The 27646-nt window shown below is 42.5% G+C and overlaps 2 protein-coding genes across 3 annotated transcripts; one reads left to right on the top strand and one right to left on the bottom strand.

The window, feature by feature from the left end:
* The first annotated feature begins 76 nt into the window (after window positions 1-76).
* Window positions 77-21172, top strand: LOC115074256 (adenosine receptor A3-like). The gene is made up of 8 exons (XM_029573556.1): window positions 77-491; window positions 1309-1948; window positions 6512-6599; window positions 8014-8334; window positions 9426-9456; window positions 11405-11511; window positions 18991-19046; window positions 20384-21172. The coding sequence occupies exons 1-8, from the start codon at window positions 142-144 to the stop codon at window positions 20522-20524; spliced, it is 1734 nt and encodes a 577-aa protein (XP_029429416.1). The 5' UTR covers window positions 77-141; the 3' UTR covers window positions 20525-21172.
* C12H1orf162 (chromosome 12 C1orf162 homolog) lies at window positions 20761-27620 on the bottom strand. 2 transcript variants are annotated; one of them, XM_029574228.1, is made up of 6 exons: window positions 26592-27620; window positions 25489-25519; window positions 23133-23238; window positions 22757-22866; window positions 22016-22074; window positions 20761-20922 (listed from the first exon to the last, which is right to left on the bottom strand). In XM_029574228.1, the coding sequence occupies exons 2-6, from the start codon at window positions 25511-25513 to the stop codon at window positions 20770-20772; spliced, it is 453 nt and encodes a 150-aa protein (XP_029430088.1). In that variant the 5' UTR covers window positions 25514-25519; window positions 26592-27620; the 3' UTR covers window positions 20761-20769. The 2 variants fall into 2 exon arrangements, with proteins under 2 accessions (XP_029430088.1, XP_029430089.1); XM_029574229.1 differs by having other exon boundaries at window positions 22766-22866.
* Window positions 27621-27646: the final 26 nt, after the last annotated feature.

Below are 27646 nucleotides of genomic sequence, written 5' to 3'. Positions count from 1 at the left end.
TGACTTTATTGGCTTCCAGAGGATGCATCAAGACTTCCAGACTTCCAGTCAAACAGAAGAGTAAAACCCATCCCCGAGCAGCATCTTGACATTTCTAACAGAGGCCAGGTCTCTGATGACTACAAGAAACTAAGCAGCAGCATGGCCAGTGAAAGCAGTGCCATAAACGCTCTTAAAGCAGTTTATATCACCACTGAATCGATCATAGCAGTCTGCGCAATAATAGGCAATGCCCTGGTAATCTGGACCGTCAAACTGAACCCAAGGCTTCAAAACACCACCTACTACTTCATGGTCTCCTTGGCGCTAGCTGATATAGCCGTGGGAGTCCTAGTCACGCCTCTGTCCATTGTGCTGTGCTTGGAAATAAAGATCGAGTTCTACACCTGCCTCTTCATGTGTTGCCTGCAGGTCATCTTCACCAATGCCTCTATCCTCTCTCTGCTGGCTATAGCAATCGATCGCTATTTAAGGATAAAAATATCCACTAGGTGAGTTAACAAGAAGTGTTTTATTTTATTTTTGCTGTGTGCGTGCTGTGTTTGGCTGTTGGTTTCTGTAAGCCTTAATATTTCAGTCTGTCTCTAGTTTACCTGCTGACAGATGCTGGAAAACCAAACCGCTTAAAAAAACAACCCCAAAAAACAGGAAGCCACGACCAGCTTTGTCACTGAGCTATGGCCATTTCTCTTGCAGTTTCCACGTTTGATCCGATTCCTTTCCATTTTGCCCTGGTGGTTTATTTCACAGCAGCCCCGATTTACTGAAATTCACAGCAGGAGCTTTCAAAAATCATTAACTAATAAAGCAAACATCATAACGCGAAGGGAATCCAGATGATTTTATTTGCTTTTCAGTCCTAGAGAACCACAAATTGGCCCAGTTTTCAGGCTCTCCACAATGAAAATGCACAAGATAGTTTCACATACAATGGAGGCAGTGGTGCCATGTTTGCCTCTAAGGTTTTGGGGGGGGTTTCAAACAAAAGTCAATGAAAAAAAAAGAATTTCAGGTGCTTTTTAAATTTTGTTTTTAAACAAAGCAAAAGGAAATGCAAGTATTTTATAGCATTTTCATTTCATGTAAACACAAATGCATTCCCCTGGAGGCCACTTGTTGGATCATCCACCTCTGCAAAAGCTGAATATATGCACCGCAGTGCAATGCATATCTTAGGAGCGGAGGTGGGGCTTGCAATGAGTTACGCCCAAATTGGTTTTCACTTCTGATTCAATTGAAATACTTCTTTGTTAGAACGCTATCTGTATGTAGAACTGTGATTAAGGAAATACATTTACTTTCCAACAGGTACAAGACAATCATTACACCAAGAAGAATTTGCTTGTCACTTGTGGCTTGTTGGATTGTATCGTTTCTCGTTGGTATGGTGCCAATGTTTGGCTGGAACATGAAATCAAATCTACAAGATAAGGGACACTTTGATAAACTGAACTGTACATTCGATTCAGTTATTAGCATGGACTATATGGTGTATTTCACCTTCTTTGGTTGGGTTCTCCTGCCTCTCTTAATAATGATCACTTTGTACATTGAAATCTTCTACAAGATCCGGAAACTGTGGAGGCAAAATGCTATAAAGCTAAGAAAGAACAAAGGGGAGGGGTTGTTTTATGGCAAAGAGTACAAGACTGCAAAATCATTGGCGTTGGTTCTCTTTCTCTTTGCTGTTTGCTGGCTCCCCTTGTCCCTCATGAATTGTCTGGGATATTTCTACCCATCTGTAGCTGAAGCTAAACAGTTCCACTTCATTCTGTACGTTTCCATTCTCCTGTCTCATTCCAACTCAGTCATGAACCCTGTGGTCTACGCTTTCAAGATAAGGAAGTTTAAGGAGACGTACATCCACATTTTAAGGAAATATATTTTACACAGGACAAACAGCACCGTTAATTCTAGCATTGAGGATACTCTGGATCAGCTGTCACACGTCTGAAGTGCTTAGCCTGGGAAGAATATAATAACTAAGAAATGGGGCACTTACCCAGAATTCGCAAACCTCCTTGAGCTTAGGAGGAATCCAGATAATGCAAAGCTTGAGCCTCCATAATCGACAGTTACCTACAGAGAGCACACTTATTCAAGTTCTTGTCTAATGCAAAAGTAGCTTCAGAGTTATCCATCAAACTATCCTGGTATTTTTACTTTAGAAGAAAATAACTGGGCAAATGAGGAGATATTTGCACTGAAAGACATATGTGATAGATCTGCCCATAAGACACATCAATGTGCAATTTTTTCCAAAAGATTGCAACCTAGACAAATTATGATATTAGTTTGGATTTTGTTCATTAATAGCATTTAATATTTCCTAAATAGACAATCAAGAAACAAAGGATCCCTGGTGGTGAAGAAGAGAGGGGGGAACCAGAGAACAGCTGGGGTCCGTGGTATTGCACAAGGAATGAAGTTGGACAGATTGAATGGACCTAATGCTACTTCTCTTCTATAATAAGAACAGGGTTGGGAGGCTGTAATATTAAAGACAAATCAAATCACCCTTCATTCTCCCAGGAACAGAAGCAAGGGAAAAGGAGAGAAGGATAAAACAAAGGGTGGAGAAAGGCATGAGATAACTTGAGTTGGTGCAGCCCCCTAGGAAACAACTGTGTAGGTGCCATCGGGTTGCTGGAAACCAGGTACTGTCCAGCCGGATCACATAGATCTAGAAGGCCAATTGTTTAGATTTGTAACTCTCTAGAATATTATGGAGCTTGGTGGTAAGGCATGGTGGAGGCTGGGGGTCTGAGTGCTGGTTTGGGGATAGGACATTAGAGAATCTATAAGGAAGTGATCAAAAGCTGATCAGTAAAGCAGTGATGCCCTGCAAGTGGTCAAACCTCTACAGCTTCCAACCTTGGATAGGGATAACTGGGCAGACCAGATGAGCCAACTGGGGTTTTTTTTTTCCTGCAGTCAATTATTATGTTACTCCTTCCTTGCTGTCCTTCAGATCTATACTTATAACCCATCTCTTCCATCTTACTTGTCCCTAAACCATCATTTTGTCTTTTTGTACCATCTCTGACTCTGCCTTTTTACCATTTTGTTGTTAAAATAAATAGAGGCAAAGAGCATTTTGGCTATGGCCATGAGAATAAGGCTCCTGTATGCTGTACACTGTCTCCATGCAGTTTCCAGATGTTCATGGTCCTGTTTAGATGGGAAAATATGTTCTTTCAGTTAAATGATTACCATATTCCCTTCTGCTGACTCTCTAAAATACTAATACAATCCAATGCACTTTCTTGGGGATTTAGGACATTTCTTCCTCCCCATGAATGTCTCTCCAAATGTCTGGTAGAATCCAGCTACTTTAGGAGGATTTTCATTAAATTCCCTCTTCAAAAGGGGAAATGAAATGGGAACATCTATTTAATTCAAGGTGCCAGACTACCAGCTCTTCAAATAAATACATGGACAATTATTTTCCATCTGGATAGTAATTGTGATATCAAAATTGTGATCCACTTTGCAATCCAGATAATGAACCAGTTTCTACCAAGAATCTCCTTAGGTTGCGATACTTTGTATTGAACCAACAATAAAGGCAATATAGTGCACAAACTTTCCATCCTATGCAGTTCTCTCTTTTAACAATAAAAGGTATCACAACCTAGTATATTCTCCAGGACCTACTGCAAACTTCCACACCATGCCAATGCAAATCCAACACGAACAGACATGCAGCAAATAAACAGAAACGAAAATACAGAACTTGATTGGCAGGACAATGACAAAAAAAAGAAAGCTCTATTATCATGAAATAAGTCATAGCAGACTCAGAGTGAATTTTAAAAAAATGACCCACATTTTGGGAGGAATTGAAAATCTGTTGGTCATTTGTACCTGTAGGCTCTGAACCAATTTTCAAAGTGTAAGTACGCGAGTACGGCTCCCTTTTCAATTCAGAGCTCTCCGCAGGGGGTGGGTAGCATCTCCTCCACCGTCCAAATCTGAGCCCACTGCAGGGGTTCCTCTCTGCACCACATTTTCGGGATTGGAGGGAGAGGCGCTCATCTGCCCACTGCTTTGGCTGTATGTTGATAGATGTTATTGCATTTTTTTTAAATCCATTTTGATTGTTATTTTTGCCAGATTATAAGTTGATCTGAGTCCTGTTTGGAGGAGGGTGGCACGTAAATCAGAAATGCAATGCAGAGTGCCTTCTCAGTGCAGAAATGAAGCAGCGATAGGCTTCAGACTTCAAATGATCAATCTGCTTCTCCCTGTGGCCTCTAACTTTGTTCTTTTTCCAAAGTCTCCTTTCTTTTGTTGAGCAAAGATGTTTTATTTGTAGGATTCTAGGGCCTAATTTTTGAAACCATTTATATGCAGAAAACCTGGTTTTACATGTGAAAATGGCTGTTATAAAAGAGCCAGGAACTCTGTGTGCACAAGAGTTCCCAGGCAGCCTGGTTGCATGAAGTGGGTGTGACATTTCAGGTGGAGACGTTCGGACCTTGCACTACTTTCTGATTTTAAAACATATGCAGGTAAGATTCCAGAAAAGATATGCGCAAAGTTTCAAAGAAACGTGCTTAAGTTCACTTTCAAAATTCAGGATAAGGTCTGTGCATAAAAGGTTAGGTTCAGGCTTTACCCCACAGCACAAAGTTATAAAATGACTTCCCTGTTCCTTTTGGAATAAAAGGTGTGCATATTATATTTGGGTTAACTTCCCACACAGAAGCAAAACCTTAAATGCATTACAGGATGTAAGAGTTGTTCTCTCCATAAGGGGAATGAGATCCCATCAGAGGCTTTAAAAAGAAAAAAATAAATATAGGATGACTGGTGGCAAGTGACAACAATGCAAACAGAACCTTGTAGAGAACGTGGAACTGAATTTATTATGGGCCGAAAGAATCTCCCTCAATTAAAATTGAAATGCACTGATTGCAGAGTGTTCCCAGATTAATACACTGGCATGAAAAATAAACGAGCTGCCAGGGACAGCATAGCATGTTCCGCGTTATCGCTATCCATGTCTTACAAAGATTCCAGTCCAGCAGCACAACCTCCACCTTCTGCAAGACTATGCGATGACTTGATTCATCAGCCACTGTCGTGCCCCATCCGTCATTTAAAAATGGCATGAAAAGACCAACCAATTTTGGTTATATCATTCGTGTCATTTCCCATCCAAAACAATACAAAAAAAGGAAATTTCATTTTGTGCCTGTGAGAGAGGTCCCTGAAAACCCTCCTTAACCAGCACTGGACCAGTCAAATGGCCTGGTCCATCTTAAAAAGTATGAGGCAACCAGCTAGCTGTAAGGGGGAAGAGACCCTGAGAGCAGGGTTAAGAGTCCAGCCCTAGGGGAAGGAAGACAGGCCCCAAGGACTCCTGGAGAAGGTAGTGCCTGAAACATTTCTGTCCTCAAAATGGAAGGCAGCCCCTTTAACATGCACGGCCTCTGGTAAATATTTGTGAATGCAGAAATGCTGATTTTAATTGCTGCACTGTCAATAAAGCACTGGGAGAAAAGCCTTGACCACTTGTTTCTGTACCACAGCACCCATAAAAGTATTTTAGAGTGCGTTGTAATGCTTTGTTCACTATTGGAAACGTACATGCATTGTAAAAATATAAGAGAATGAATAAAACAATATGTACAGGAAAAAGAAACATTAACATTCTGAAATAAAACAATATAAGGACACAAACTGATGGGGGGTTTTTTCCATTCATAATAAGTGGATTCCAGTGTCTGGGGTCTGTTCTCATAAGTCCCTACGAAAACAGAGATGCAGTTTGTTTAGGGTGCAGCCCATGCACGGACGGTGCCAGCACTGGTTCGGATGGAGCAGTGCAATGCACCAGGGCTTCAGAGACCCTGATATCCAGGCATTGTGAACCTGTAAGGTCTGGAAAGCTGAGTGCGACTTCCTGAGCCAGTGAGGGCTTCAAATTTGCAAGAACTATTTTAAGAGGCAATTGCATTATCACAAATAACCAACAAGCTCCAGCGTTATCTTGTGCTTTGCTAAAGTCCTGCAGCTGATGTTATCCGTCCATCTTGCAAGCACCAGAATGTTTTTTTTTTATTTTATTTTCAGCCAAATATAAACATTAACAGCACAAGTCTGATAAACAGCACATAACAGCTTGAGGCAATCAAATATCAGCTTCCTTTTATACAGCAAAGAGCTTAAACATACAAAACAGTATCCCAGTGCCAAGAAACATGAGGATATCGCTCTACATCTTGCACAACAAATGATAAGCTAATGTCCCCACAACATCTAAGACTTCAGGAAAATATTTTAAGCCAGCTTACTCTGTATACAGTCAAACATTGTCCTTTCACCTTTGAGAGTATTTCAGTTGTTGTTTGCCCTTTGAATATAGAGACATCAAGGATGAATGAACAAGTTGTAGGTGACACTTTTGTAGTGGACTAACCCAGCACAAACCGTGTCTGTCTTTGGAGGGCTCTGCTTCCGTCATCAGGTGTGACTCTGAATTCTCTTCTCTGATCTGATGAAGAGAGCCACTCCTGCCACTCTCCTTTCTAGAAGCTTGGCCTCATGTGCCACTGACCTGATGAAGGGGAAGCCTGGCAGCGATGTACTGAGTTAGTCCAATAAGTGTCTCACTCTCCTTTCTAGAAGCTTGGCCTCATGTGCCACTGACCTGATGAAGGGGAAGCCTGGCAGCGATGTACTGAGATAGTCCAATAAGTGTCTCACTCTCCTTTCTAGAAGCTTGGCCTCATGTGCCACTGACCTGATGAAGGGGAAGCCTGGCAGCGATGTACTGAGATAGTCCAATAAGTGTCTCACCTATGCCTGACTAAGCCAGTGGGAAGCCCCAGAATTTCACAGCCCACTATCAACAGGGCAAACAGCTTGCCAGCTAAGCAAAGATGGTAATCTGAAGCCACCGGCTACCGTCAGGAGTGCTGAGATTTTAACCCCTTCTGTCACTGGCTGTTGCAGCACATGCACACAGACAGAGACTCAGAAGACACTTAGCTGCCTCCTGGGGACTAAAATTTAACATGTGCCTGTCAGGCTGAAGGCAGAACTCCTGACAGTCACCTTCTTCTGCTTTTAAAATAAAAGCAGAATGTCAGGAGGGTCTGGGAGGACCTACCCCACTCTCTCGGTATACAAACAAAAGTGACTTGGTTGTGGGGTGTGGCAGAGTATGATAGCAGGGGACTTTCTGGGTCCTAAACCCACGTATGCACTTCACGCATGGGGCTCTGTTTAAAGACTTTCCCTGTGCTGAGGCGAAGGAAAAAGAAAATAAGCCCAACAGATTTGTCTATTTGCTGCCCACATTGCAGACAAAGCATTACCAGAAAAGGGGAAATCACAGAAGAAACCCGCTGAGACTGCCGAGCACCAATCACTTAGTTCCGTGCAAATGTGAGAAGGGAAGTGCTGAGCGGATGCCCTCATTCACGCTTCCAGCTCGCTTCTGGACATGAAGCCTTACTTGGCTGTTTGGATCCCTTTCGTAGCAGGTAGGAGGCAAAGAGCTCAGGTGGCTGAGCCCCATCAGGCGATCTGCAGCTATAAAGCCGTTTCTTGTTTAGAAAGCTCCTGAGGATTCCTATAATTATAGGGCACTTTCTAAGGGCTCCCCAGGATTCCTATAACTGCATAAAGCCTTTTATCCCAAGGTTTCTTAGAGCTGGACTTCTGTTTTCAATATCTTGCCTATCTAATCCTGAAGGATACCTGAAGCATAGGACGTTTGTAATTTGTTTACAAGGTCATGAGGCTTCCATTCATTTACAGAGCTGATTAACCTGTTTATAGGATTTCGAGATTGTCTTTAACTTTGTAGACTTTTACAATGAGTTCAGAAGGCTATCAAGCTTCCCATTAGAAAGCTTGATTGAACTAAGGTCATTGCTTATTAAGATCCTAAGCCCGATTTATCAAGTTTTTCCTAAACCAGGCCCATATTGTTTTTTTTAAGCTCTGCTTCACCATGATCCTTGCTTCCCTGTCTTGGCCTTGCTTTCCTACCCGCAGAGTGCCTTTACACTGGCGAAAAGTCCCAGGATGTGAAAGAACATTCAGATGTGTCTATTACCTGCACCTATGATCCAGGATACCGCGACTACATCAAGTACTGGTGCAAAGGGTATTACCGGAGCTCCTGCACCATTGTGTGTAGCACGGCCGAAAGAGGATGTTCTGACCACTTAACCATTGAAGATAACTGGGATGCAGAGAAACTGATTGTCACCATGAAGGCTGTAACAAAAGATAATGCTGGGTGGTACTGGTGTGGCATTGAGAGAAACCATCTCCTAGACATCATGGATTATATTCATCTTACTGTGTCTGATGGTAAGAAGGACATTGGTTAAGGTAGGATACATCAGCTTTGGGCAGTAATGACCATGCCAGGTCAATGACCTGGCACCTTTTTAAACTGCACCAAATGTCTTCCCCTTCCACACCGTACCAGAGTTGCCTTGTGCCAGAACTGGCTTTAGATATCCTACTCTGAGATCCATGCATGGCCAGCATGTGAGATGAATGAAACCGTCCATATGAGTACAATAGGCCCTTAGAGAGAGATTGAAAACAAAAGGGTGCAAAGCCCTCATTTTCCATTCAAACATACTGACGTGAGGGAGCCAATGGAAAGAAGGTGACTAGCCTCTCTTGCTAAGGCTGACTCCCTGTGTGGCTCTTGGCTCTGATTGTAACCGTGCAGGTGATAAGCAAAGACTTCCAGGATTTTGCTAATTAAAAAGAATTCTAGATGGATTTTTAGACTCTCTCTCTCTCTCTTTCATTTGCTCTTTAGCAATATTGTTACAAGATGTATGGCTTCTTAATTAAGTTAATATTCAACAATTACTGTATATATTTGAGCAGTGTCTCATAATCGATAACTACCCTTAGCACCTGCTCAATACTTTAACAAACCATGCAAAGGTTTTCAGTATAATCAAAGGTCTAAAGGTGTTTTTTTTAATTATCGGTATTAAGTGTTCATCATGCTCCAAAGTGACAATATCCAAATATAATTCAATGTCAAAAACAGTTCTTCAGTACTGTACTTACCTTTTGTCTTTAATTTCTCTAAAAAGAAAAAACCCTCTAGATGCAGAGTCTTCTGGGAGCAGTGAACAAGAGACTGTGAACCTAGATATTCTTTTATTTTAGAGCAATTAAAGATAACTGCAGTAATGAAGAACTGTTTTGCTGCATATTTGAGCAGTAACATAGTCAGACAGGCTAAAGAAAGAAAGTCTGATGTGTTCAGATAAAGTGAAACACTGTCATAGTAGACCTTCTTCTTAAAGTGTCTCCCTGGATCAATACTTCTTGTCTAATAATAATGACAGTGACAGATACTGAACTGGTAAGGAAGACAGTATGCTTTTGCCCTCAAGTGGCTAATTTAACATATGCTATCCATTTTACAGCTCCTTCGGAAACCTCTCAAATAAAAAAACAGTAAGTTTCATTTTGTATCTATTGTTCAACTAACCTGAGTGATCAATATTAATGAATTACGGTGCTGCTGCAGTTTAATTGTAGAAAGAGCATTAACCTTGGGCTATGCATTATAGTGTGTGAGCTTGCTGGTCAACACTGACTCTTACACTGCACAGCCTCCAGTACAGCGTGCACACTGCTTGTAACCCTAATAGTCACAGAACCCCAGCCTTTGAAAATACATTTGTGACTGTGACCTGTTCGTTTGACGTTTGTGGATTCTAGGGATTTAAATGGGATCACCCATGGGTCTCCCAGGATTGGCCAGAGAAAGTCACCTACTTTTAGTGCACAGAGCTTAGTTTATACCAAAGCTTCTCAAGCTAGCTCTTGGGACACACCCAGTCAGTCAGGTTTTCAGGATGTCTATAATGAATATGCATGAGGCAAATGTGCATATAATGGAGGCAGTGCATGCAAATCTATCTCATGCATATTCATTAGAGATATGCATTTGTTTCCTCTGATTCAGCAGTACATGCGTATCTCACTGACTTTCTAGTACATGTGGGATAACAGATAATGTGCATGTAGTTTTAATAATGAGATGCATGCATACTATCTGTTTTCCTGAGGGTATTATAAATTTGGCGAGGTACGCATGAACTGCCGAAATTGGAGGAAATTAATGCACATCCCTAATATTCATTGTGGATATCCCAAAAACATGACTGATTGTCCCGAGGACTGGGCTGCAAACCCCTGGTTCATGACACCTTGTGACATTGCTACAATGTTACCTGGGGAGCAGCATGAAAAGGGAGTTTCTGTCCCAGCAACGTTATTTACAGCCTCTTATCGCATATTAGTTAACAGGGATTTGTATCCTGGAAGAATTGATTTCACAAAAACTGGATTTCTTTTCCTTGTGAGTCGTTGTTCTCCCCCTTCCTTTCACTGTCCTGATCCATGGGGGCCGGCATGGGCAGTAAGCACTGAGCTCCTCTCCAACTGGATCCCTCTTGTGGCTCAGTGCCATTCACTAGGGCACAGGTCCCCAAACGTGGACCTCAAGGGCTTGAACCCAGTCAGGGTTTCAGGATTTCTATCATGAATATGCATAGGACAGATCTGCATGCAGTTCCTCCCCTATATGCAAATAGATCTCATGCATATTCATGGTGGAAATCTTTGAGGACCTCTGCACCAGGGAATACTCAAAAAGCAGGATCCTGGAAAAAGTGGGAGTTTTACTGCCATATTTAAATTAGAATGGTTTATTGTGATCCGCCCAGCACAGTTGTTCTGCTATCGGCAGAATAAATACATTTCATCTGGAAATAATTCCATTACAAATCTTTTCCTTTTAAGTTGGGGGAATCTTATTAAAATGTACACTTCCATAAATATAAGAACACTTCCAAGTCTGGATGAATTTCCAAACTAAATTTTAGCTGAAACCCTGAGGACTAGGAACACCCCCGTTCTGAGCCAAAAACCGTGAGTTGTAAAATGCAGATCTGGCCGCTGCCATGGATATTGCTCTGCACATTATGCAAGAACCCACAGACCTTTCAGAAGGAAAGTACACGTGCACCAAAATTCACCGCACACAGCTGCACCCGTTATTGTGCACAGTCTGTGGGGGGATAGTAAAATACCTGCTTGTGGAAGGCCTCTCCTGCCCCCAGGAGCCCCTCTGCTCGCTGCAGGTAGGACAGTAAGGAACTGCTTCGCTGCGAAAACGTCCCTTCCAACAGCTGAATTTGTTCTGGTTGCACATCAGCATTGCTTGAGAAAACATTAACGCAGGAGAGGGGGCAATTGCGGATCGACATCCTTGTGCATCTTTAAAGGACAATAATGTTGGTGAAAGGGGAGGGAATCATTTTTTAAATAAAAGCAATCCAGGCAGCCAGCAGGTCATTCAGTGGCTGCCCTGCACCTTTGTCATCTGTCTTGCTAGTCTACCTGCAGACATCCTGATTCCTGTGGTCCTCATACTGGTGGCACTGCTCGCTGTCCTGCTCATCCTGATCGTAGTGAGAAGAATAAAGCAGAGAAAAGCTGCCGGTAAGAAGAGGGAATTTTCTATTATAAGTTGACATTGACTGCAAGACAAGGCACGTGGATTTCTCTGTTAAACACAATAAACAGGATTACATTTAATTATTTATGTAGAAAGAACCAGCGATACGTGTTTTAAGAATCCTTAAGGGGATAATTTTCCAGTGCTGTAAAATCTGTGGAAACATTTTACACTGATTTTCAAAGGGGTAGTACGCATGCAATTTGGGTTTGAAAATTATCCCACCAAAACGACGCACACATGCAGAGAATTTACCTGCTCTGGAAGCTCCTGATTTAGGCGCCTAACTCCAGGTCTCTGGGAAACCACCCGGGATCTCCAGGTCCTAGAGGCTGCCCCACCTTATCAGCCTCTTGGCTTCATCTATGCTGAGCAGTAGGCGGGCAACTAGGATGGAGGCCAAGGGAGGAGGCAGTGCGCAGCTTGCTGCTCTCTGCCTCTGATTGGTTCCTTTTGATGCCCACAACCAATCATCAGCGAGAGATGAGGAAGCACTTTCTTGTCTGCTGCATGGATCAGTATAAAGGAGAGGGAGAGGAGAAGAGAGAGCAAGAGTTGGGGAGAAGGTGATAGCAAGGAGGAGAGAGGGCTGAATTAGGGGAAAGAACAAAAGAAGATTGGTGTTTACATTTGTCCTGTCTATTTAAAGTCTTCTCCAAGAAAAGTAATTTTTGTAAATACTTTTACCTTTAGTTCATTTGGCACACATTATTTTTCAGACTTACAGGACTTAAAAAAGGTTTGGTATTTTTTAAATTTTTTATTTATGCATTTTTAAATTACATTGAAAGAACAAATTACAGATATTTTGTAATATAACAAAGAAAATATACATTACTAGATCAAGTGCAATATATTATCTGTATTAAGGAAAATGTAATTAAGAAGAAATCCTCGAGAAGTAAAAAAGGATCAAAGCGGTTAAAGGTAACTTATTTGAATCAAATAAACAATTGAAAATAAGATTAGCACCTAATACATTTTCTATATTATTTTGCTTCTGTTTCCAAGGCTAGGGACTCTGGGGCTATTGAATCCAAAAACAATTTCAATTGTGTATCTTCAAAGAAAATGAATTTCTGATTTTGATGTTATCTCGCATTTACATGGGAATTTTAAAAGCATTTTACCCCCCCCCCCCCCCCCAGTTTTTCAATTTCTGCTTTGAAGTCTAGAAATGTCCTCCTTCTTAATTGTGTAGATCTGGATACATCCAAATTGGAGCCCCATGGAACCTCTCCGATCTTTTCCTCATATAGAAGCGGAATACAACATCTCTGTCAGATGCAAAAACAAATGTTATATGCAAAGTTGCCCTAGATGAAATCACTGTTTCTGCAGTAGTTTCTAAAACTGCAGTCAGGTTTGTTTGGGATTCCTCTGATTTTTTATCCAAATCTCCTTTAGTCCCCTGTGATGGAATATAATAAATTTTTGAAATTGGGGGGACAGATTCTTGAAGCATCTGTAAAATGTGGGTAAGATATTCTTTAAACATTTCCAATGGTGGGATTAAATCCTGTCTAGGAAAGTTCAGTACTCTTAAATTCAGATATTTCAAAGTGTTCTCAATGACTTCAAGCCTTTTATCATAGAGTATTTCAGTTTTTGTAAATCTCTGATAACAACCTTCCATCTTTTTCACTCTTGCTTCAAGTTGATACTTTTCCCCTTCCGTCTTTGTCATAGCAGCCTCAATATTACTGAATAGCTGATTAGATACTTCTGTTGATTCTATTGATTTTACTAAAGCTAACTCAAGTGCTTTGATATCCGGCCAGACAGAGTCCATCGTAACCTCTGCAGGTTGAACTAAATGCAGAGAATTCTCTTTTTGATTGCTGGATAATTGCAGCCCATCCCTAGCCATGTCTCCTTCTCTCTTCTCTACTTTAGAAGGAGTAATTTCTAAAAAATCAGAAGGAATTAGTAAAAGTGGAGGAGGAGAACTCGGGGCACCGGGACTAAGAGATAGTTGGGCCGGAAGAATGGACTCCCGTTCTGTGCCCATATCTTCACTGGCTGATTGTTAGATGCTGGTGAAAAGAAGGCATGGATCTGAGGTTGTGAAGGCTCAGAAATGGGAGATGATGTTACAGCCTCCCGGATCTTTGCCTTCCGTTTTGTATGAGGCATGTTTATATAAAACAGAAAAACAAAACTCGGATCCTATTCACCTCCTCTCCCCAATCTTAATTAAAATCTGGCTTTGTTGGAGATCTGGGACATCTACTACTTTCCTTCAAGTGCTGGAATTATTCTCCTGAAAGTTGGAACAGTGAGTTATTAAGTTTTATTTCGCTCTTCTCAACTTAAAAAAGGTTTTTGGGGTTTTTTGCCTAAGATGGCTCTTTACCCTTAGTTCAACATTTAAAGTTTATTGGTTTGATGGGCAACCTGAGGTTTTCCCTTAGATAAAGAACTTATATTGTGTTTTTCTAGTGACTTTTTTAGATTTTAATTAAGAACATAAGATATACCATACTGGGTCAGACCAAGGGTCCATCAAGCCCAGCATTCTATCTCCAACAGTGGCCAATCCAAGTCAAAAGTCTGGCATATACCCAGATATTAAATACATCCTATGCTACTAATGCTAGTGTCAAGCAGTGACTATTCCTTATTGATTAATAGTAGTTTATGGACTTCTCCTCCAGGAACTTATCCAAACCTTTTTTAAACCCAGCTACACTAGCTGCCTAAACCACATCCTCTGCAAAAAAATTCCAGAGCGTAACTGTGCGCTGATTGAAAAAGAATTTCCTCCCATTTGTTTTAAATATGCTACTTGCTAACTTTATGGATGTATGATGCCCAGATCTTTTCTCTGGGTGGTAACTTCTAAAATGGAACCCAACTGTGTAGCTACAGCATAGGTTATTTTTCCCTATATGCTTCATCTTGCACTTGTCCACATTATATTTCATCTGCTATATGGACGCCCGATCTTCTAGTCTTAAAGTCCTCCTGCAATTTATCACAATCCATTTATGATTTAATTACTCTAAATAATTTCGTATCATCTGCAAATTTGATCACCTCATTCGTCATACCTCTTTCCAGATCATTTATAAATATATTGAAAAGCACCGGTCCAAGTACAGATCCCTGAGGCACTCCACTGTTTACCTTTTTCCACTGTGAAAAAAGACCAATTAATCCTACTCTCTGTTTTGAGTCTTTTAACCAGTTGTTCATATTTCTAGTGTAACCTGCCAGGAATTAGCTTTTTGGACTGGCAAGATGTAAATATTGAAAAGTAAATACTTAAAATAAAGCCAGAGATACCAAAGATTGGAAACTTTAATTGGTGGTAGATAATATTAATAATTTACCAGTGTAAAATATCCTGGGACTCAGTTCAAGGTCTCTGACCTGGACATGTTGGAAACAGTGGGATTTTGTGGACCAACTTGACCTTTTCTGGGGCATAATCTTCTCGTATGTAGGACATACCTGCCAGCCATGAGGCATTTGTACTGTGTCCAATACAAATTGCCCCTTCCATGAACTGCTTGCTCTTTGCATTGGCACTACAGATTCACCTGTCAGAAATCCAGTCACCTTATGCTAACCCCACTACACCTGTAAAACAGTGTTCAGACAGTCACTCAGTTATTACTGACAATGAAGAGAAAGCCTTTGAATGCTTCAGGCTGGGGGGAGGGCAGCAAGACAGGGAGCGCCGGTCTTGGACACCCCTTACCACTAGACTGACCCAGAAAGTTGGTTTTCAAGGATGTTCATGCTACACAAATTCTCAGAATCTCTTCCTTATGCTCATGTGACAAGAGTCTTATGGGCTTGCCACATAACTTCTACTGACTGCACAGTTTTTCAGTTACACAAAATAGCACTGACAGTGTATATAACCCAACACAGATCAGCTCTAAGTAGTGTTTAGCAATGCATAGGAAGTTTTCTCAATGTACCCAACACTGTCTGCCCACAAATAAGTAGAGAACAAAACAGCTAACTTCTGTAATGTGCCTTTAATTCAAAAGAATCCTGCTGTGCTTTACAACTGGTGCTTAAGGAATTCATTCAGGCACATTAGGACATAAGAAATGCCATACTGGGTCAAACCAAGGGTCCGTCAAGCCCAGTATCCTGTTTCCAACAGTGGCCAATCCAAATCACAAGTACCTGGCAAGTACCCAAACATTAGATGGATCACAAGCTACTACTGCTTATTAAATAACAGCAGTTTATGAATTTTTCCTCTAGGAACTTATCCAAACCTTTTTTAAACCCAGTTACACTAACTGCTGTAACCACATCCTCTGGCAATGAATTCCAGAGCTTAACTATGCGCTGAGTGAAAAAGAATTTTCTTTGATTTGTTTTAATTGAGCTACTTGCTAACTTCATGGAGTGTTCCTTTTATTATACGAGAAAGTAAATAACCGATTTACATTAATTTGTTCAAGTCCTTTCATGATTTTGTAGCCCTCTATTATATCCCCCCCCACCCCAGCTGTCTCTTCTCCAAACTGAACAGCCTTAACCTCTTTAGTCTTTCCTCATAGGAGAGCTGTTCCATCCCCTTTATCATTTTGGTAGCCCTTCTCTGTACCTTTTCCATCGCAATTATATCTTTTTTGAGATGCGGCAACCACAATTGTACACAGTATTCAAGGTGCGGTCTCACAATGGAGCGATACAGAGGCATTATGACATCCATCATTTTATTTGCCAGTCCCTTTCTAATAATTCCTAACATTGTTTGCTTTTTTGATCACCACAGCATCCTGAGCCGATGATTTCAATGTGTTATCCACTATGATGCCTAGATCTCTTTCCTGGGTGGTAGCTCCTAAGATAGAACCTAACATTGTGTAACTACAGCAAGGGTTATTTTTCCCTATATGCAACACCTAGCACTTGTCCACATTAAATTTCATCTGCCATTTGGATGCCCAATTTTCCAGTCTCACAAGATACTTATAATTCATCATAATCCTTTTGAGATTTAACTATTCTGCATAATTTTGTGTCATCTGCAGATTTGATCACCTCACTTGTTGTACCCCCTTTCCAGATCATTTGTAAATATATTAAAAAGCACCGGTCCAGATCCCTGTACTTTTTCCACTGTGAGTGTTCTCAATTTCATTTAATCCTACTCTCTGTTTCCTGTCTTTTAACAGCTTGCAATCCACAAAAGGGCATCACCTACTATCCCATGACTTCTTAGTTTTCTTAGAAGCCTCTCATATGGGACTTTGCTGAACGTCCTCTGAAAATCCAAATACATTACATCTACCATTTCACTTTTGTCCACGTTTATTCACCTCTTCAAAAAAAATGTAGGAGCTTTGTGAGGCAAGACTTCCATTGGGTGAATCCATGCTGGCTGTGTCCCATCAAACCATATCTTTCTAAATGTTTTGTGATTTTATTCTTTATAACAGTTTCCATGATTTTTCCCAGCACTGAAGTCAGGCTTACCGGTCTATACTTTCCCGGATCACCCCTGGAGCTCTTTTTAAATATCGGGGTTGCATTAGCCATCTTCCAATCTTCAGGTACAAAGAATGATTTTAATGATAGTTACAACTTAATTGAAATAGGTCTGAAATTTCATTTTTTAGTTCCTTCAGAACCCTGGGGTGTATGCCATCCGGTCCAGGTGATTTACTACTCTTCAGTTTATCAATCAGGCATACCATATTTTCCAGGTTCGCCATGATTTGGTTCAGTTCATCTGAATCATCACCCATGAAAACCTTCTCTGAATGAGTATCTCTCCAATTTACTCTTCAGTGAATATCGAAGCAAAGAAATTGTTTAATTTTTCCACAATGGCCTTATCTTCCCTAAGTGCCCCTTTAGCCCCTCGATCATCTAACGGTCCAACCGACTCCCTCACTTTGGTGTCCCTCGTTTTGGACACCAAGCAATAATCTCAGAAGTGGGAAGAAGGAGCAACATCCTAAAGTTAGTGGCAGAGTCCAGTTCCATCCTAGCAGCTTCCAGCCCTGCAAGCTCAACTGCAAGATCAGGCCTTGCCTCAGTAAAATCCCATTTAATGGTAGAGTTTGAATGTCACAGTGGTAGCATGGCAGAAGGCAGGCCTGGCGAGTGTAACTACTAAACAGTGCCTTCCTTGTGAAAGTATTTATCTTTCATGTGCAAGGAACCCTTGGTTTCCTTTACCAATGGAACGTACTAACTTGCTGTGGAGATTCAGAGACATCTGCGTAAGGAGAGGTTGGATGCTGTTCCCCCATGTGGGAGGCCAAGATAGTATAGCCTTAGCCTTTTTGACCTCCAGACACGTTCTTAGGATGTGGGATTTTTAGTTAGGTTTCTTGGAGGCAGGAGCCCTCTGCCTTCTATTAATTTTGTTAACTTAATGAAGAGACGACTTGGTGGTTTTTGTTCTTCAAGTCAACAGGCCAGACTGAGTTGTTTGCATCTGCATTTACTCTTTTTGATCCAATTTTTGAGATTTTCCGTGAGATCCTTGGTACCCCTTCACAGAGAACTGAAGCGACCCTATGCAAGGTTAGATTAAGGGGTAGGGAAGACTCTGGCAGTGTTCTATTACTCCTTCAGGGTATAGACCCGTTGGTGACCCAATGCAGAGGAGTTTCGACCTTAAGTTGTTTATTCTTAAATATCTATCTCCCCATTTTGGAAGCAAGAACATTTTTTCCACCTGGAACTGAGTGCCTTTGGTACCCGGCGATCAGTTTCAAATGACGGGGAGAAGAGATTTCTTTCACCTGGGAAAAGCCCAAGGAATGGAGGATTCCATCAGAGGAGAGAGCCCATTGGTACTGCTATAAGGAAAATCTGAAATATGCAAGACGACTTCAGGAAAGGCTCAAGAATTGGGATTTACATTCTGATAAATAACTGGGATTTTATTCTAACCATTCGGAGAAAAGATAAGGAATAACTTTGTGAGTGGAAGGAGGACTGCACTATCTTTAGTCTGAGTGATTGGCAAGAGGAGGAGGACAAGTGTTCTTATGAATTGGCTTTCACAGGGAATCAGAGACTTTATTAGAAGAGTGAGGTCACAAATGTATTAATCTTTCTTCTGCTTTATTGTTCAATGACTTTAGCTGAGTGCTGTAAATATTCCTCAGTCATAAATCAACAATCAGTAAACAGGTTGGAAACCACATTGCCTCTCAGTGTGATTTTTGCTCCTGGAGACTGTTGAGATTATCAGTGCTGTTTACAATGGCTGAAAAAGGGCTGTGAACTTTGACATTGCAAAAGGGCCGTGAAGCTCTGCTTCCCCCCACAGCGACCCTGAGCCTCAGAAGTGAAAGGCTATCCAAGCAGAACTGGTTGCAGATAGGGTCCAACTCTCTTTCTATGGGCCCCTGGGGTCTGTCTGGGGGAGCCGTCCCGCCCGGGGGTTATGCATGAAAGGAGCTTTCAGTTGTTATTGAAGGATAACCTCTGCTGTGGTTGTAATTTTTCTTCCATCGTCATCTCTCCAGACAGAAAAGAAAACCAAGCAAAGATGAGCGAGACACCGGAAACGGTCGCGACACTGGTGAGTTCTGCAAGGGACTTGTTACTGCAACATCCCAGTATAAAACCAACTTCTGCTTTCCCCCTCCATAAAAAAAAAAAAGCTGCATACAAGCCTACAGCTGACAGACTGCAAGAGGAAAGGTTTGTAAAATGTCTTAATTCCCCCTTCAAAGATTTACGAGCAGATTTCTGGCCAAAAGGAGAGGCAGTCTTCATCTTAAAGCTGCTGCTAGTTTCCAGGCTGAGATCACGGGATACGAACATAACTTGACAGGTAAACAGCGCAAAGAATGGCAGGATAAGGGAACACATTCAGGGGAATTTTAAATCCCCACTGTGCGAAAATACCAGGAGATAACGCACACACGCACGCCGAGCGCATTTTCAGAGCGGCCCGGCCACACGCGTTATCTCCTGATACGCGCAGCAGTGCCAGGCTTTTAAAAAGGGGCGGGAGCCGGCTGGGACAGCGCCGTTCGACACTGTGCCGGCACTCAGATCTTACTGCTGCTCCTGGGAGCAAGTAAGTTTTAAAATAAAAAGCATTCAGGCCAATAGGTGGGGTTTAGGGCTCAGGGAGAGGGAAAAAGGGAGGAAGGAAAGGTAGGGGATTAGGGAACAAGGCATGGCTCAATTCCCCCCCGTGCCGATAAATAAATTGGACACACGAGTGCACGCAGGTATCGGATTTTATAATATGCGCGTTATAAAAGAGGTGTGGCTATGCACATGTGCCAGGAACCACGCCCACGCAGGCCTTTTAACATTCACCCCATTGAGCAGACAAAATGTCGTCAGGATTTTAGCAGGAGGGGCCATCCTTCAGGAGGCTGGGGGTATTTAAGGCAGCTCAGGTCGCTGATGGTCTGTTTCTTACTGGTCTCAGGCCACTTCCCAATGGACGGGAGTCTGAGCCTACAAGGAGTGGGCACCTGCTTGGAAGGCTCAGCAGAAGTCCTAGATTGAATGAGCATGGCTTATCCGCATGCAAAAAAGTTAATATGTCAGACAGAATAAGTCTATTTACAGATACATTAGGATGTGACAGACTCATCCTTCCAGGAGCACAACCAATAAATATTGCAGCATCATCCATGGATCCAGTGCTGTCCAACTTTCAGTGGCCACCAAGTCCACTGCCAGATGAGCAGCTACCGTGTTACAGCTGGACAGACTGAGGCTCTGGGAAATGGTTAGGCTCACTAAGCACCACTGTACATTTCATCTGCAGAAAAACTCATTTCAGCAATATTAACATGTAAAATAATAAAAAGAACAGCTTGAAACAAACGCATGGGGTGTAACAGGGTTGACTTGTAAAGCTGGACTCTATTCTTTTATGTTACTGTTTTCCAGCCTTCAAATTCCAAGGAAGCCAATGTGATATACAGCAGCATAGTGCATCATCCGAGCAAGCAGACCACATCACGCCAGCTCGCAGAACCAGAGCCCCATCCTCCCGTCTCTGTGGAATATTCAACAATTTCATACAAATAACACAATTCTAGCCAGCTCTTCCCCAGCATCTACAACAAATTATTCCCCACTCCCACCCACCCCTCCACTTCTGAACTCCTGCTCCATGTGTTGGCTATTGCCTGAAGATCATTCTGAATTAAGTTCTGCGGACTTGGCAGCCTTCCGCGTTTGATGCATCTGCTTATTGTTGTCTATAAATAATTTTACAAAATAATAAAACAAAGCCTAAAATATTAAAAAGAAATATGCCCATTGGGATAGAATCAGGATTTTATTAGAACAGTGGAATACACGTCTGCTGCACCGGGGTGAGGGAAATCCAGCTGCGGCGTGGAGTTGGAACAGGTACCGGCTGGCGCATCCTGCCTAAAACTCAAAGTGGCGTAGGAAATGTCTTCCTCCCTGCTGCCCGAGCCCTACAAGAAAACAAAAAGAGCTGCAAGAGCAGTTTGTAGAGTCTTCCAGACAATTTCACGTTAAAGAAGGGAATGCAAAAAGCAGATGCGGATTAGGCACCTTTGGTTTCAGCTTTTACTTTATTTTTCTTGCTAAGTTTACAGAGGAAAAGATGATTTGCCATTTTCCCAGGTAAATGCAAGTTTGGTCCTTGTTCTAATAAATATTGATACAGTTTCAGGAAAAATAAAATACAAACCACAAACGAAGGCATTGTTTTGTGTCATTTTCAAAACAAAACAGGAAAACCCAACAGATTAGTTTTAGCAAACACTGAACCATTCAAGGGCACCTTAAGCGGTTTTAGCACACACAAAGGTCTGAGCGCTCGCTAAAATACATTTTAAAAACCCACCCCCAAAATGAAACCAAACCAATAACGCTATCCAAGTTTTTTCCCTGCACAGCGCTGTTATGCCTTTGATTTGGGAATTTTACTCTTAAGCTGCCTTACCAAGAGAGAGTCGCATGCACTGGGCTCAGTTTGCAAAGCGACATCGCACACACTGAATCAGACAATCAGACAGCGCTGAATGTGATGCCCTGGGACGCTGGAGGGTGGCAGGGACCTGATGCACTCTGCATTGTCCCCAGAGAAACTTAACCTGTTAGTGCACTCAAAGTGGCCTTTCAGGGTGGGGAGAGCACAACCCTCTGCCCGATTAATGCTGCCAACAGGCTCCGGATTTTCAGGACAGGCTGATCCAGTCCTGCCCTTCTTAGGGTCTGCAACAAGGAAATCGGACCGGCAGGTCCCTGCCTGCAATGGGGTAACACCGACCCTGAAACCCTGGAGCCAGTTCTCTATCCTATGCCCGATTCTTTCAGGAGCTCTGAGACCAGAGAAGGACATTATCCAATGGTGCCATTTCCTGAAAGACTCATCCTACATCCCAGAGCGAATAAAAGAGGGAACCTGAAGTAATACATTGAGCAGATAGAGCCTGCAAAACCCAGAGCATCCTCACCCAGACAGTCAGGATGGCTGCTTTAACAAACTGAAAAAGATCTGCAGCGTGCACAGAGACATAATCAGGACTCATCCTGCTGTACCTTGGAGTCAGTGGCTTGGGGAGGCTGAAATCCAAGCTGGGGTCTGCTGCTCTCAAGACCTACAGTTTGAAACATAGATAAATTCAGCTCATAAATCCATGCATTTTACAAGCGAGGCAAGTAATGGATATAAAATATGTGCATTCTTTCATGTGTAGATCTATCCATAGAGGGAGTGGGGAAAGGCTACTATTCCAGATCTGCTGCCATAAATCGTTTGCAATTTCTCTCTCTCTATACACCACTAAGTTTTCCTTTAGGTGACTCACTGATTTTTCAGATCCACTTTTGGAGAGCCCATATTGCATTATTAATGCTGCCATTTTTTTTTTTTACTGTTAATGCACTTGGTGTGCAATATATGTGCCAATGCACAGCTCAAGTAGCCCATATGGGCACCTGAAGAAACTCAGAGCTTTCTCTGGCTGGCACGCCTTCCACGGGACCAACATAAGTTACCCAATGCATGCAGAAGCCCTCTAGGCTATACAGGACCCTGCTCTGGGGACATCAGACTAAAACCTTGGGATAATCTTTGAGACAGCTGGCACAACCTGTAAAGGATCCGGATTTCTCCAAGACCAACATGGCGCTAGAACCGTCCTTCAGAGGCAAGGTTCATGCACCCGCCAGCCTGCTGTGTGCTTTCTATTGAAAACACTGTTTAAGTAGGAGAGTTTGCATTTGCTTTTCACAACGCCCTACACCATTCAGTGCTCTGCGATCGCCACTTATACTTTCCTTGCTTGCCTTTGTGTCTCAGTCTTTGTATGAAGAAGATGGCTGCAGTTATCAACAGCGTCAGGAGAACCCCAGAGAAGAAGGCCAGGATGATATGGTGGTACTCAGGGCTGTTTGGTTTGAGAACAAAAAAAACCCCAAAATGTGGTTTGAGAAACCTGCCGCTGCACCACTGTATCTAAAAGTCCAGTTAAACGGAAAGTTTTGCTCCTCCCATTGGAACTGTTGGAAAATGTTGTATTCCTTAGAGCCTCCTCTCATACCTTAGATTACTTACATGAATAACCAATCTCCCTATGTTATCCTAGAAAGAACGCTAAAAGGATTGAGTGTAGGAGGAGGCCTGGCCCAGCTGTGTGCGCTGCTGGCCACTCACCTGCATGCCTGAAGGGACTGAGTTGTGGGAGCTGCTTCTCGCTGAACAATGAAAGCGGTTGTTGTTACCAGCAGAGTGGGAGCAGGAGCAGCTGTGGTCGTGGTGGCTGTAGAATAATGCAAACTGAATTAAGCAGCTAATCAGCGTCGTGTTTGGGAGCCTGATAATCCTTCACAGACCAGAGAAACAGAAGCAGGTTTCCGACAATATTTGAATCCCGACTCAAAGGATCAATTCTCTGTTCCACTTGCTGTGAGCATCAAGTGCCACACAGCTCTGGAATGAGGAGCATTTTTTCCACAGATGGATGCTTGGAACATCCTTCCAAAGGTGGTGAACACAAGAACAGTAACAGACTGCGATAAAGCCTGTCATAAACACAGAGGATGGTAAGAATGACTGAGCAACCTTCAGTGAGCAACAGCAGCAGCGCAAGGCAGCAGTGATATTGCTGCATCGTGCTTCCTGCAGAGCAGGGGGTAATCTGCACGCAGCCCTAAAGGACTCACAGCAAGAGGGAGATTGGGTTCCATGTGCAAACTTGGTCTACTTTGGATGATAGATGCATAATCGCTGCAGGTCAGACTGCAGCAGAGAAAGCCGAGGGAGGACATAATCCAGGTCTTTAAAATTATGAGACATGTAGAAGGCATAAACATGAAGTGGTTATTTACTCTTTCAAATAATACAAGAACTAGGAGAAACTTCATTTAAAACAAACAGGAGAAAATTATTTTTCACACAACCCAATTAAGCTCTGGAATTCATTGCTGGAGAATGTGGGTAAGGCATAAGAACATAAGAAGATGCCATACTGGGTCAGACCAAGGGTCCATCAAGCCCAGCATCCTGTTTCCAACAGAGGCCAATCCAGGTCATAGGAACCTGGCAATTACCCAAAAACTAAGTCTATTCCATGTAACCATTGCTAATGGCAGTGGCTATTCTCTAAGTGAACTTAATAGCAGGTAATGGACTTCTCCTCCAAGAACTTATCCAATCCTTTTTTAAACACAGCTATACTAACTGCACTAACCACATCCTCTGGCAACAAATTCTAGAGTTTAATTGTGCGTTGAGTAAAAAAGAACTTTCTCAGATTAGTTTTAAATGTGCCCCATGCTAACTTCATGGAGTGCCCCCCTAGTCTTTCTACTATCCGAAAGAGTAAATAACCGATTCACATCTACCCGTTCTAGACCTCTCATGATTTTAAACATCTCTATCATATCCCCCCTCAGCCGTCTCTTCTCCAAGCTGGAAAGTCCTAACCTCTTTAGTCTTTCCTCATAGGGGAGCTGTTCCATTCCCTTTATCATTTTGGTCGCCCTTCTCTGTACCTTCTCCATCGCAATTATATCTTTTTTGAGATGCGGCGACCAGAATTGTACACAGTATTCAAGGTGCGTAGCCACATTTAAAAAAGGTTTGCCCAAGCTCCTGGAGAAGTCCATAGACTGTTACTAACCAAGAACACTTAGAATAGCCACTACTTATTACCAGTATTAGTCACATGAGATTTATTTACTGTTTGGGTGTTTGTTCCCTGGATTGGCCACTGTTGGAAACAGGATGCTAGGCTTGATGGACCCTTGGTCTGACCCAGTATGGCAGTTTCTTATGTTCTTATGGATGGGCCATTTTGGATTTTATCTGCTGTCATTTGCTGTGTTACTCTGCCAAGTGCCAGAATTAGGTGGGAGCAGCTGTGCCTTGGGGCTCTGGAATTGGGCTCAACCACCCAGAGGGCAGTTGAGCACATTGCTGCTGCTAAGTTATACAGACAAAAGGGTACTGAGTTTTAACTCATGCCCTCTTAAAGATTCAGATTTACTTATAGCTTTCATTACAATAGGATTGCACTGTCTTGAAATTTTAGCATTAAAAAAAACAACAAGCACATATATGCATGCAGCCAAACCAGGGGCAGATGTCCCAATCCTACATTCTTGGCACATGATCTGCATGCAACATTAGGGCTGGCCAGCCCCATTTTCAGTGACTGGGATCACACCTGTCCATTTGGACTATGGCTTCCCACTACTGAAAGCATAAGAAGCAGTTAGGGGAGTTCAATTCAAAATTTCAGCAGCAGTAAGGTTTGTGTGGCAGCAGCAGCCGTCCAGGCCGGAGCAGGTGCAGACTTTTGAAACGAAATGAAAAACCCAATAAAATTCACTGAAGGTTTTGTTTCATTTTAAAATGACCCGAAATGACGCCGGCTGCTTCACTGCATTGTTCATGTCATTTCTAAACATTTCAGTGCTTCTGTTGCATGGATACTCCTGCAGACAGCATCGCTTCATTTTTAGGAAGGATTCTGCCACACACAGAGTAGACAGTTCCTTGTACTAACCTGAATGAGAGTTCGAGCTTCCCATTGTTGCCTGTTTCACCAAAAAAAAAACCAAAAAAAAAAGTATGAATCACCGAATTTGGTAGGGATGTGCACTAAAGGGATTTTTTTTCCATTGTTTTTCCTTTGGTTTATTTTAAACAAAATAACCAGACAACATAGAAAACAAAACGCATAGGTGGCATCTGCCCTGCCTCTGCAAAAATGATTCTAGTGCCCCAAAATAAGAACCCCCTCTGTACAACAGCACCAGTCTCAGGGAGCCAGGGGGGCAAGAGCAGCTGTCGATTGCTCCTGCCCTATTTAAAATGTCTGCCGAGCCACAGATGGGGGGGGGGGGGTGAAAGGAGCTTCAATTTTTTTTTTAATTTTTGCAATGCCAGCAATGGTCTTATTTTTTTGGCAGCGGGGGGGGGGGGGGGGTGCACTGGTGGAATATTGAAAGTGAAAATTAAACTAAATAGCTTCATTTTCATTTCACTTTCCAAATAACATGAAACTCAGCTCGTTGTTCCCAGATCTGGAGTTGGCTTTACTGGGAGACTCTTCCCGGTGTTCACCACCTTCTCAGTGTAAAAGTATTTTCTCTCATTCCCTTGGTTTCCTTCGATAGAAAAGGATTCATTAGAGCAGTGGTTCCCAACCCTGTCCTGGGGACCCCCAGCCAGTCAGGTTGCACCCCAGTGTAAGAGGGGCTGCCTTTCACTTTTTTTTCTCTGACTCCTTCTGCTGGAAGGGAGACACAACCCAGCGGTCTGGGCTGATCCTGGTACGTACAGGGAATGTGCATGTTTTGGAGGCAGTGCCTGCAAATTCTCTCTCATGCATATTCATTGTGGAGATCCTGAAAACCTGCCTCGCTGGGGGGGTCCCCAGGACAGGGTGGGATCACTGCCTTAGTGCTTGCAGCCCGTCTCCCTTCTCTTTTTTTCCTAGAGTACATCTATGTATAAAATCATCTTTTTACATCCTTAAATACAACAGTGATTAAACAGAAGATATTGCAGATGCAGATTAGCTAGTATTTCAGTTATTGGTTTCTTAAATTTTCACATTTCTTTATGTAATCAATGGGAAGTGGGAAAAGGTAAATGCTGCCTTACCTGAAAAGGTTCTGTTTCTCTCTGATCACACAAGTGCAACTGCTGTGTCTCATTTTCATTCACGGAAACTGATCACAAGTTTGACTTTGTGGTTGTAAGGATGTGCCAAGTACTTGGAATATAAACCATGCATTGTGACAGTGCCTGCTTGTGCAACAAAGCAATAATGAGAAAGGGATCTGAACTTTTCTGCGGCAAACAAGAACTGCCCTGCAGACGCTTGATGACAACTGTCGCTCACTGAAAACAGAGCCCTGTACTCCTTATAAAAAATGCCCACTGCCCATGGGACGAGAAGCTCTTAGCTTCCGACAGCTGCCATTGTTCGCTAAGGTCACCATTATCTGCTGAACAGCAGTATCATCAAACTCAACTCCACATCCCCAGGTATCGCACGTGAAGCAGCAGGGAATGACCTGCACCGAGGAAGGTCATGGATCGCAGAAGCTGTGGTAGCTTCCGTGTATTGTGATGTAATTTGTGAATAATACAGAGAATTTTTCAGGAACAAGGATGCAGAATTGAAACTACGACAACTCCCCCTTCCCCCCCAAATCCATGGCCCTAGTTTCACTTTGGCCAAGTTTCTCTCTCGTTTGCTGTTCCTTCTCGGCTCTTGCACTGCTAATGCTACTGTGCATTACCATAAGTCTGGGAAGGTAACAGCCAAGACAAGAGTCTTCACAATCACATATCCTGCGTCACAACATCCTTCTGTATAAATGTAAATGCAAGCTTTTTTTCATGGGGGTGGGGGAAGGACTCACGGATTCTGTGACTTAGACACAAAGATGACGACATAGGGGTGGGTTAGTTGTAGGTACAGGTAATGTATTCATACATCTATTTTTAATCCCAGTTTCCTAGCTTTATGAGATCCTTAGATCACTGGACCTGTCCTCCGCCCCATGTTTCAGATGCTCTTGCTACACCTTACAGTTAGAATTTCTCTCCTTTCCCAGAGGAAAGCAGGCCCCTTCAGGTCAGAGCCCCAGTCATGGCTTCAAGCATTCTGAATATAGGTTCTAATCAAGCAAGGATCGTAACCACCATAA

Source organism: Rhinatrema bivittatum, chromosome 12 (assembly GCF_901001135.1).
Source record: "Rhinatrema bivittatum chromosome 12, aRhiBiv1.1, whole genome shotgun sequence".
Classification (NCBI taxonomy): domain Eukaryota; kingdom Metazoa; phylum Chordata; class Amphibia; order Gymnophiona; family Rhinatrematidae; genus Rhinatrema; species Rhinatrema bivittatum.
The sequence above is the reverse complement of the archived record's forward strand: the minus strand, read 5'-3'. Positions and strand labels throughout refer to the sequence as shown.

Coding starts and splice junctions, on each gene's coding strand:
- LOC115074256 (XM_029573556.1), top strand. CDS start 142: ATGGCCAGTGAAAGCAGTGCCATAAACGCTCTTAAAGCAGTTTATATC. Junction 492..1,308: donor AGGATAAAAATATCCACTAG/GTGAGTTAACAA, acceptor ACTTTCCAACAG/GTACAAGACAATCATTACAC. Junction 19,047..20,383: donor CGGAAACGGTCGCGACACTG/GTGAGTTCTGCA, acceptor ACTGTTTTCCAG/CCTTCAAATTCCAAGGAAGC.
- C12H1orf162 (XM_029574228.1), bottom strand. CDS start 25,513: ATGGGAAGCTCGAACTCTCATTCAG. Junction 23,239..25,488: donor AAGCTCGAACTCTCATTCAG/GTTAGTACAAGG, acceptor ATTATTCTACAG/CCACCACGACCACAGCTGCT. Junction 20,923..22,015: donor CCCAAGCCACTGACTCCAAG/GTACAGCAGGAT, acceptor GTTTTCTTGTAG/GGCTCGGGCAGCAGGGAGGA.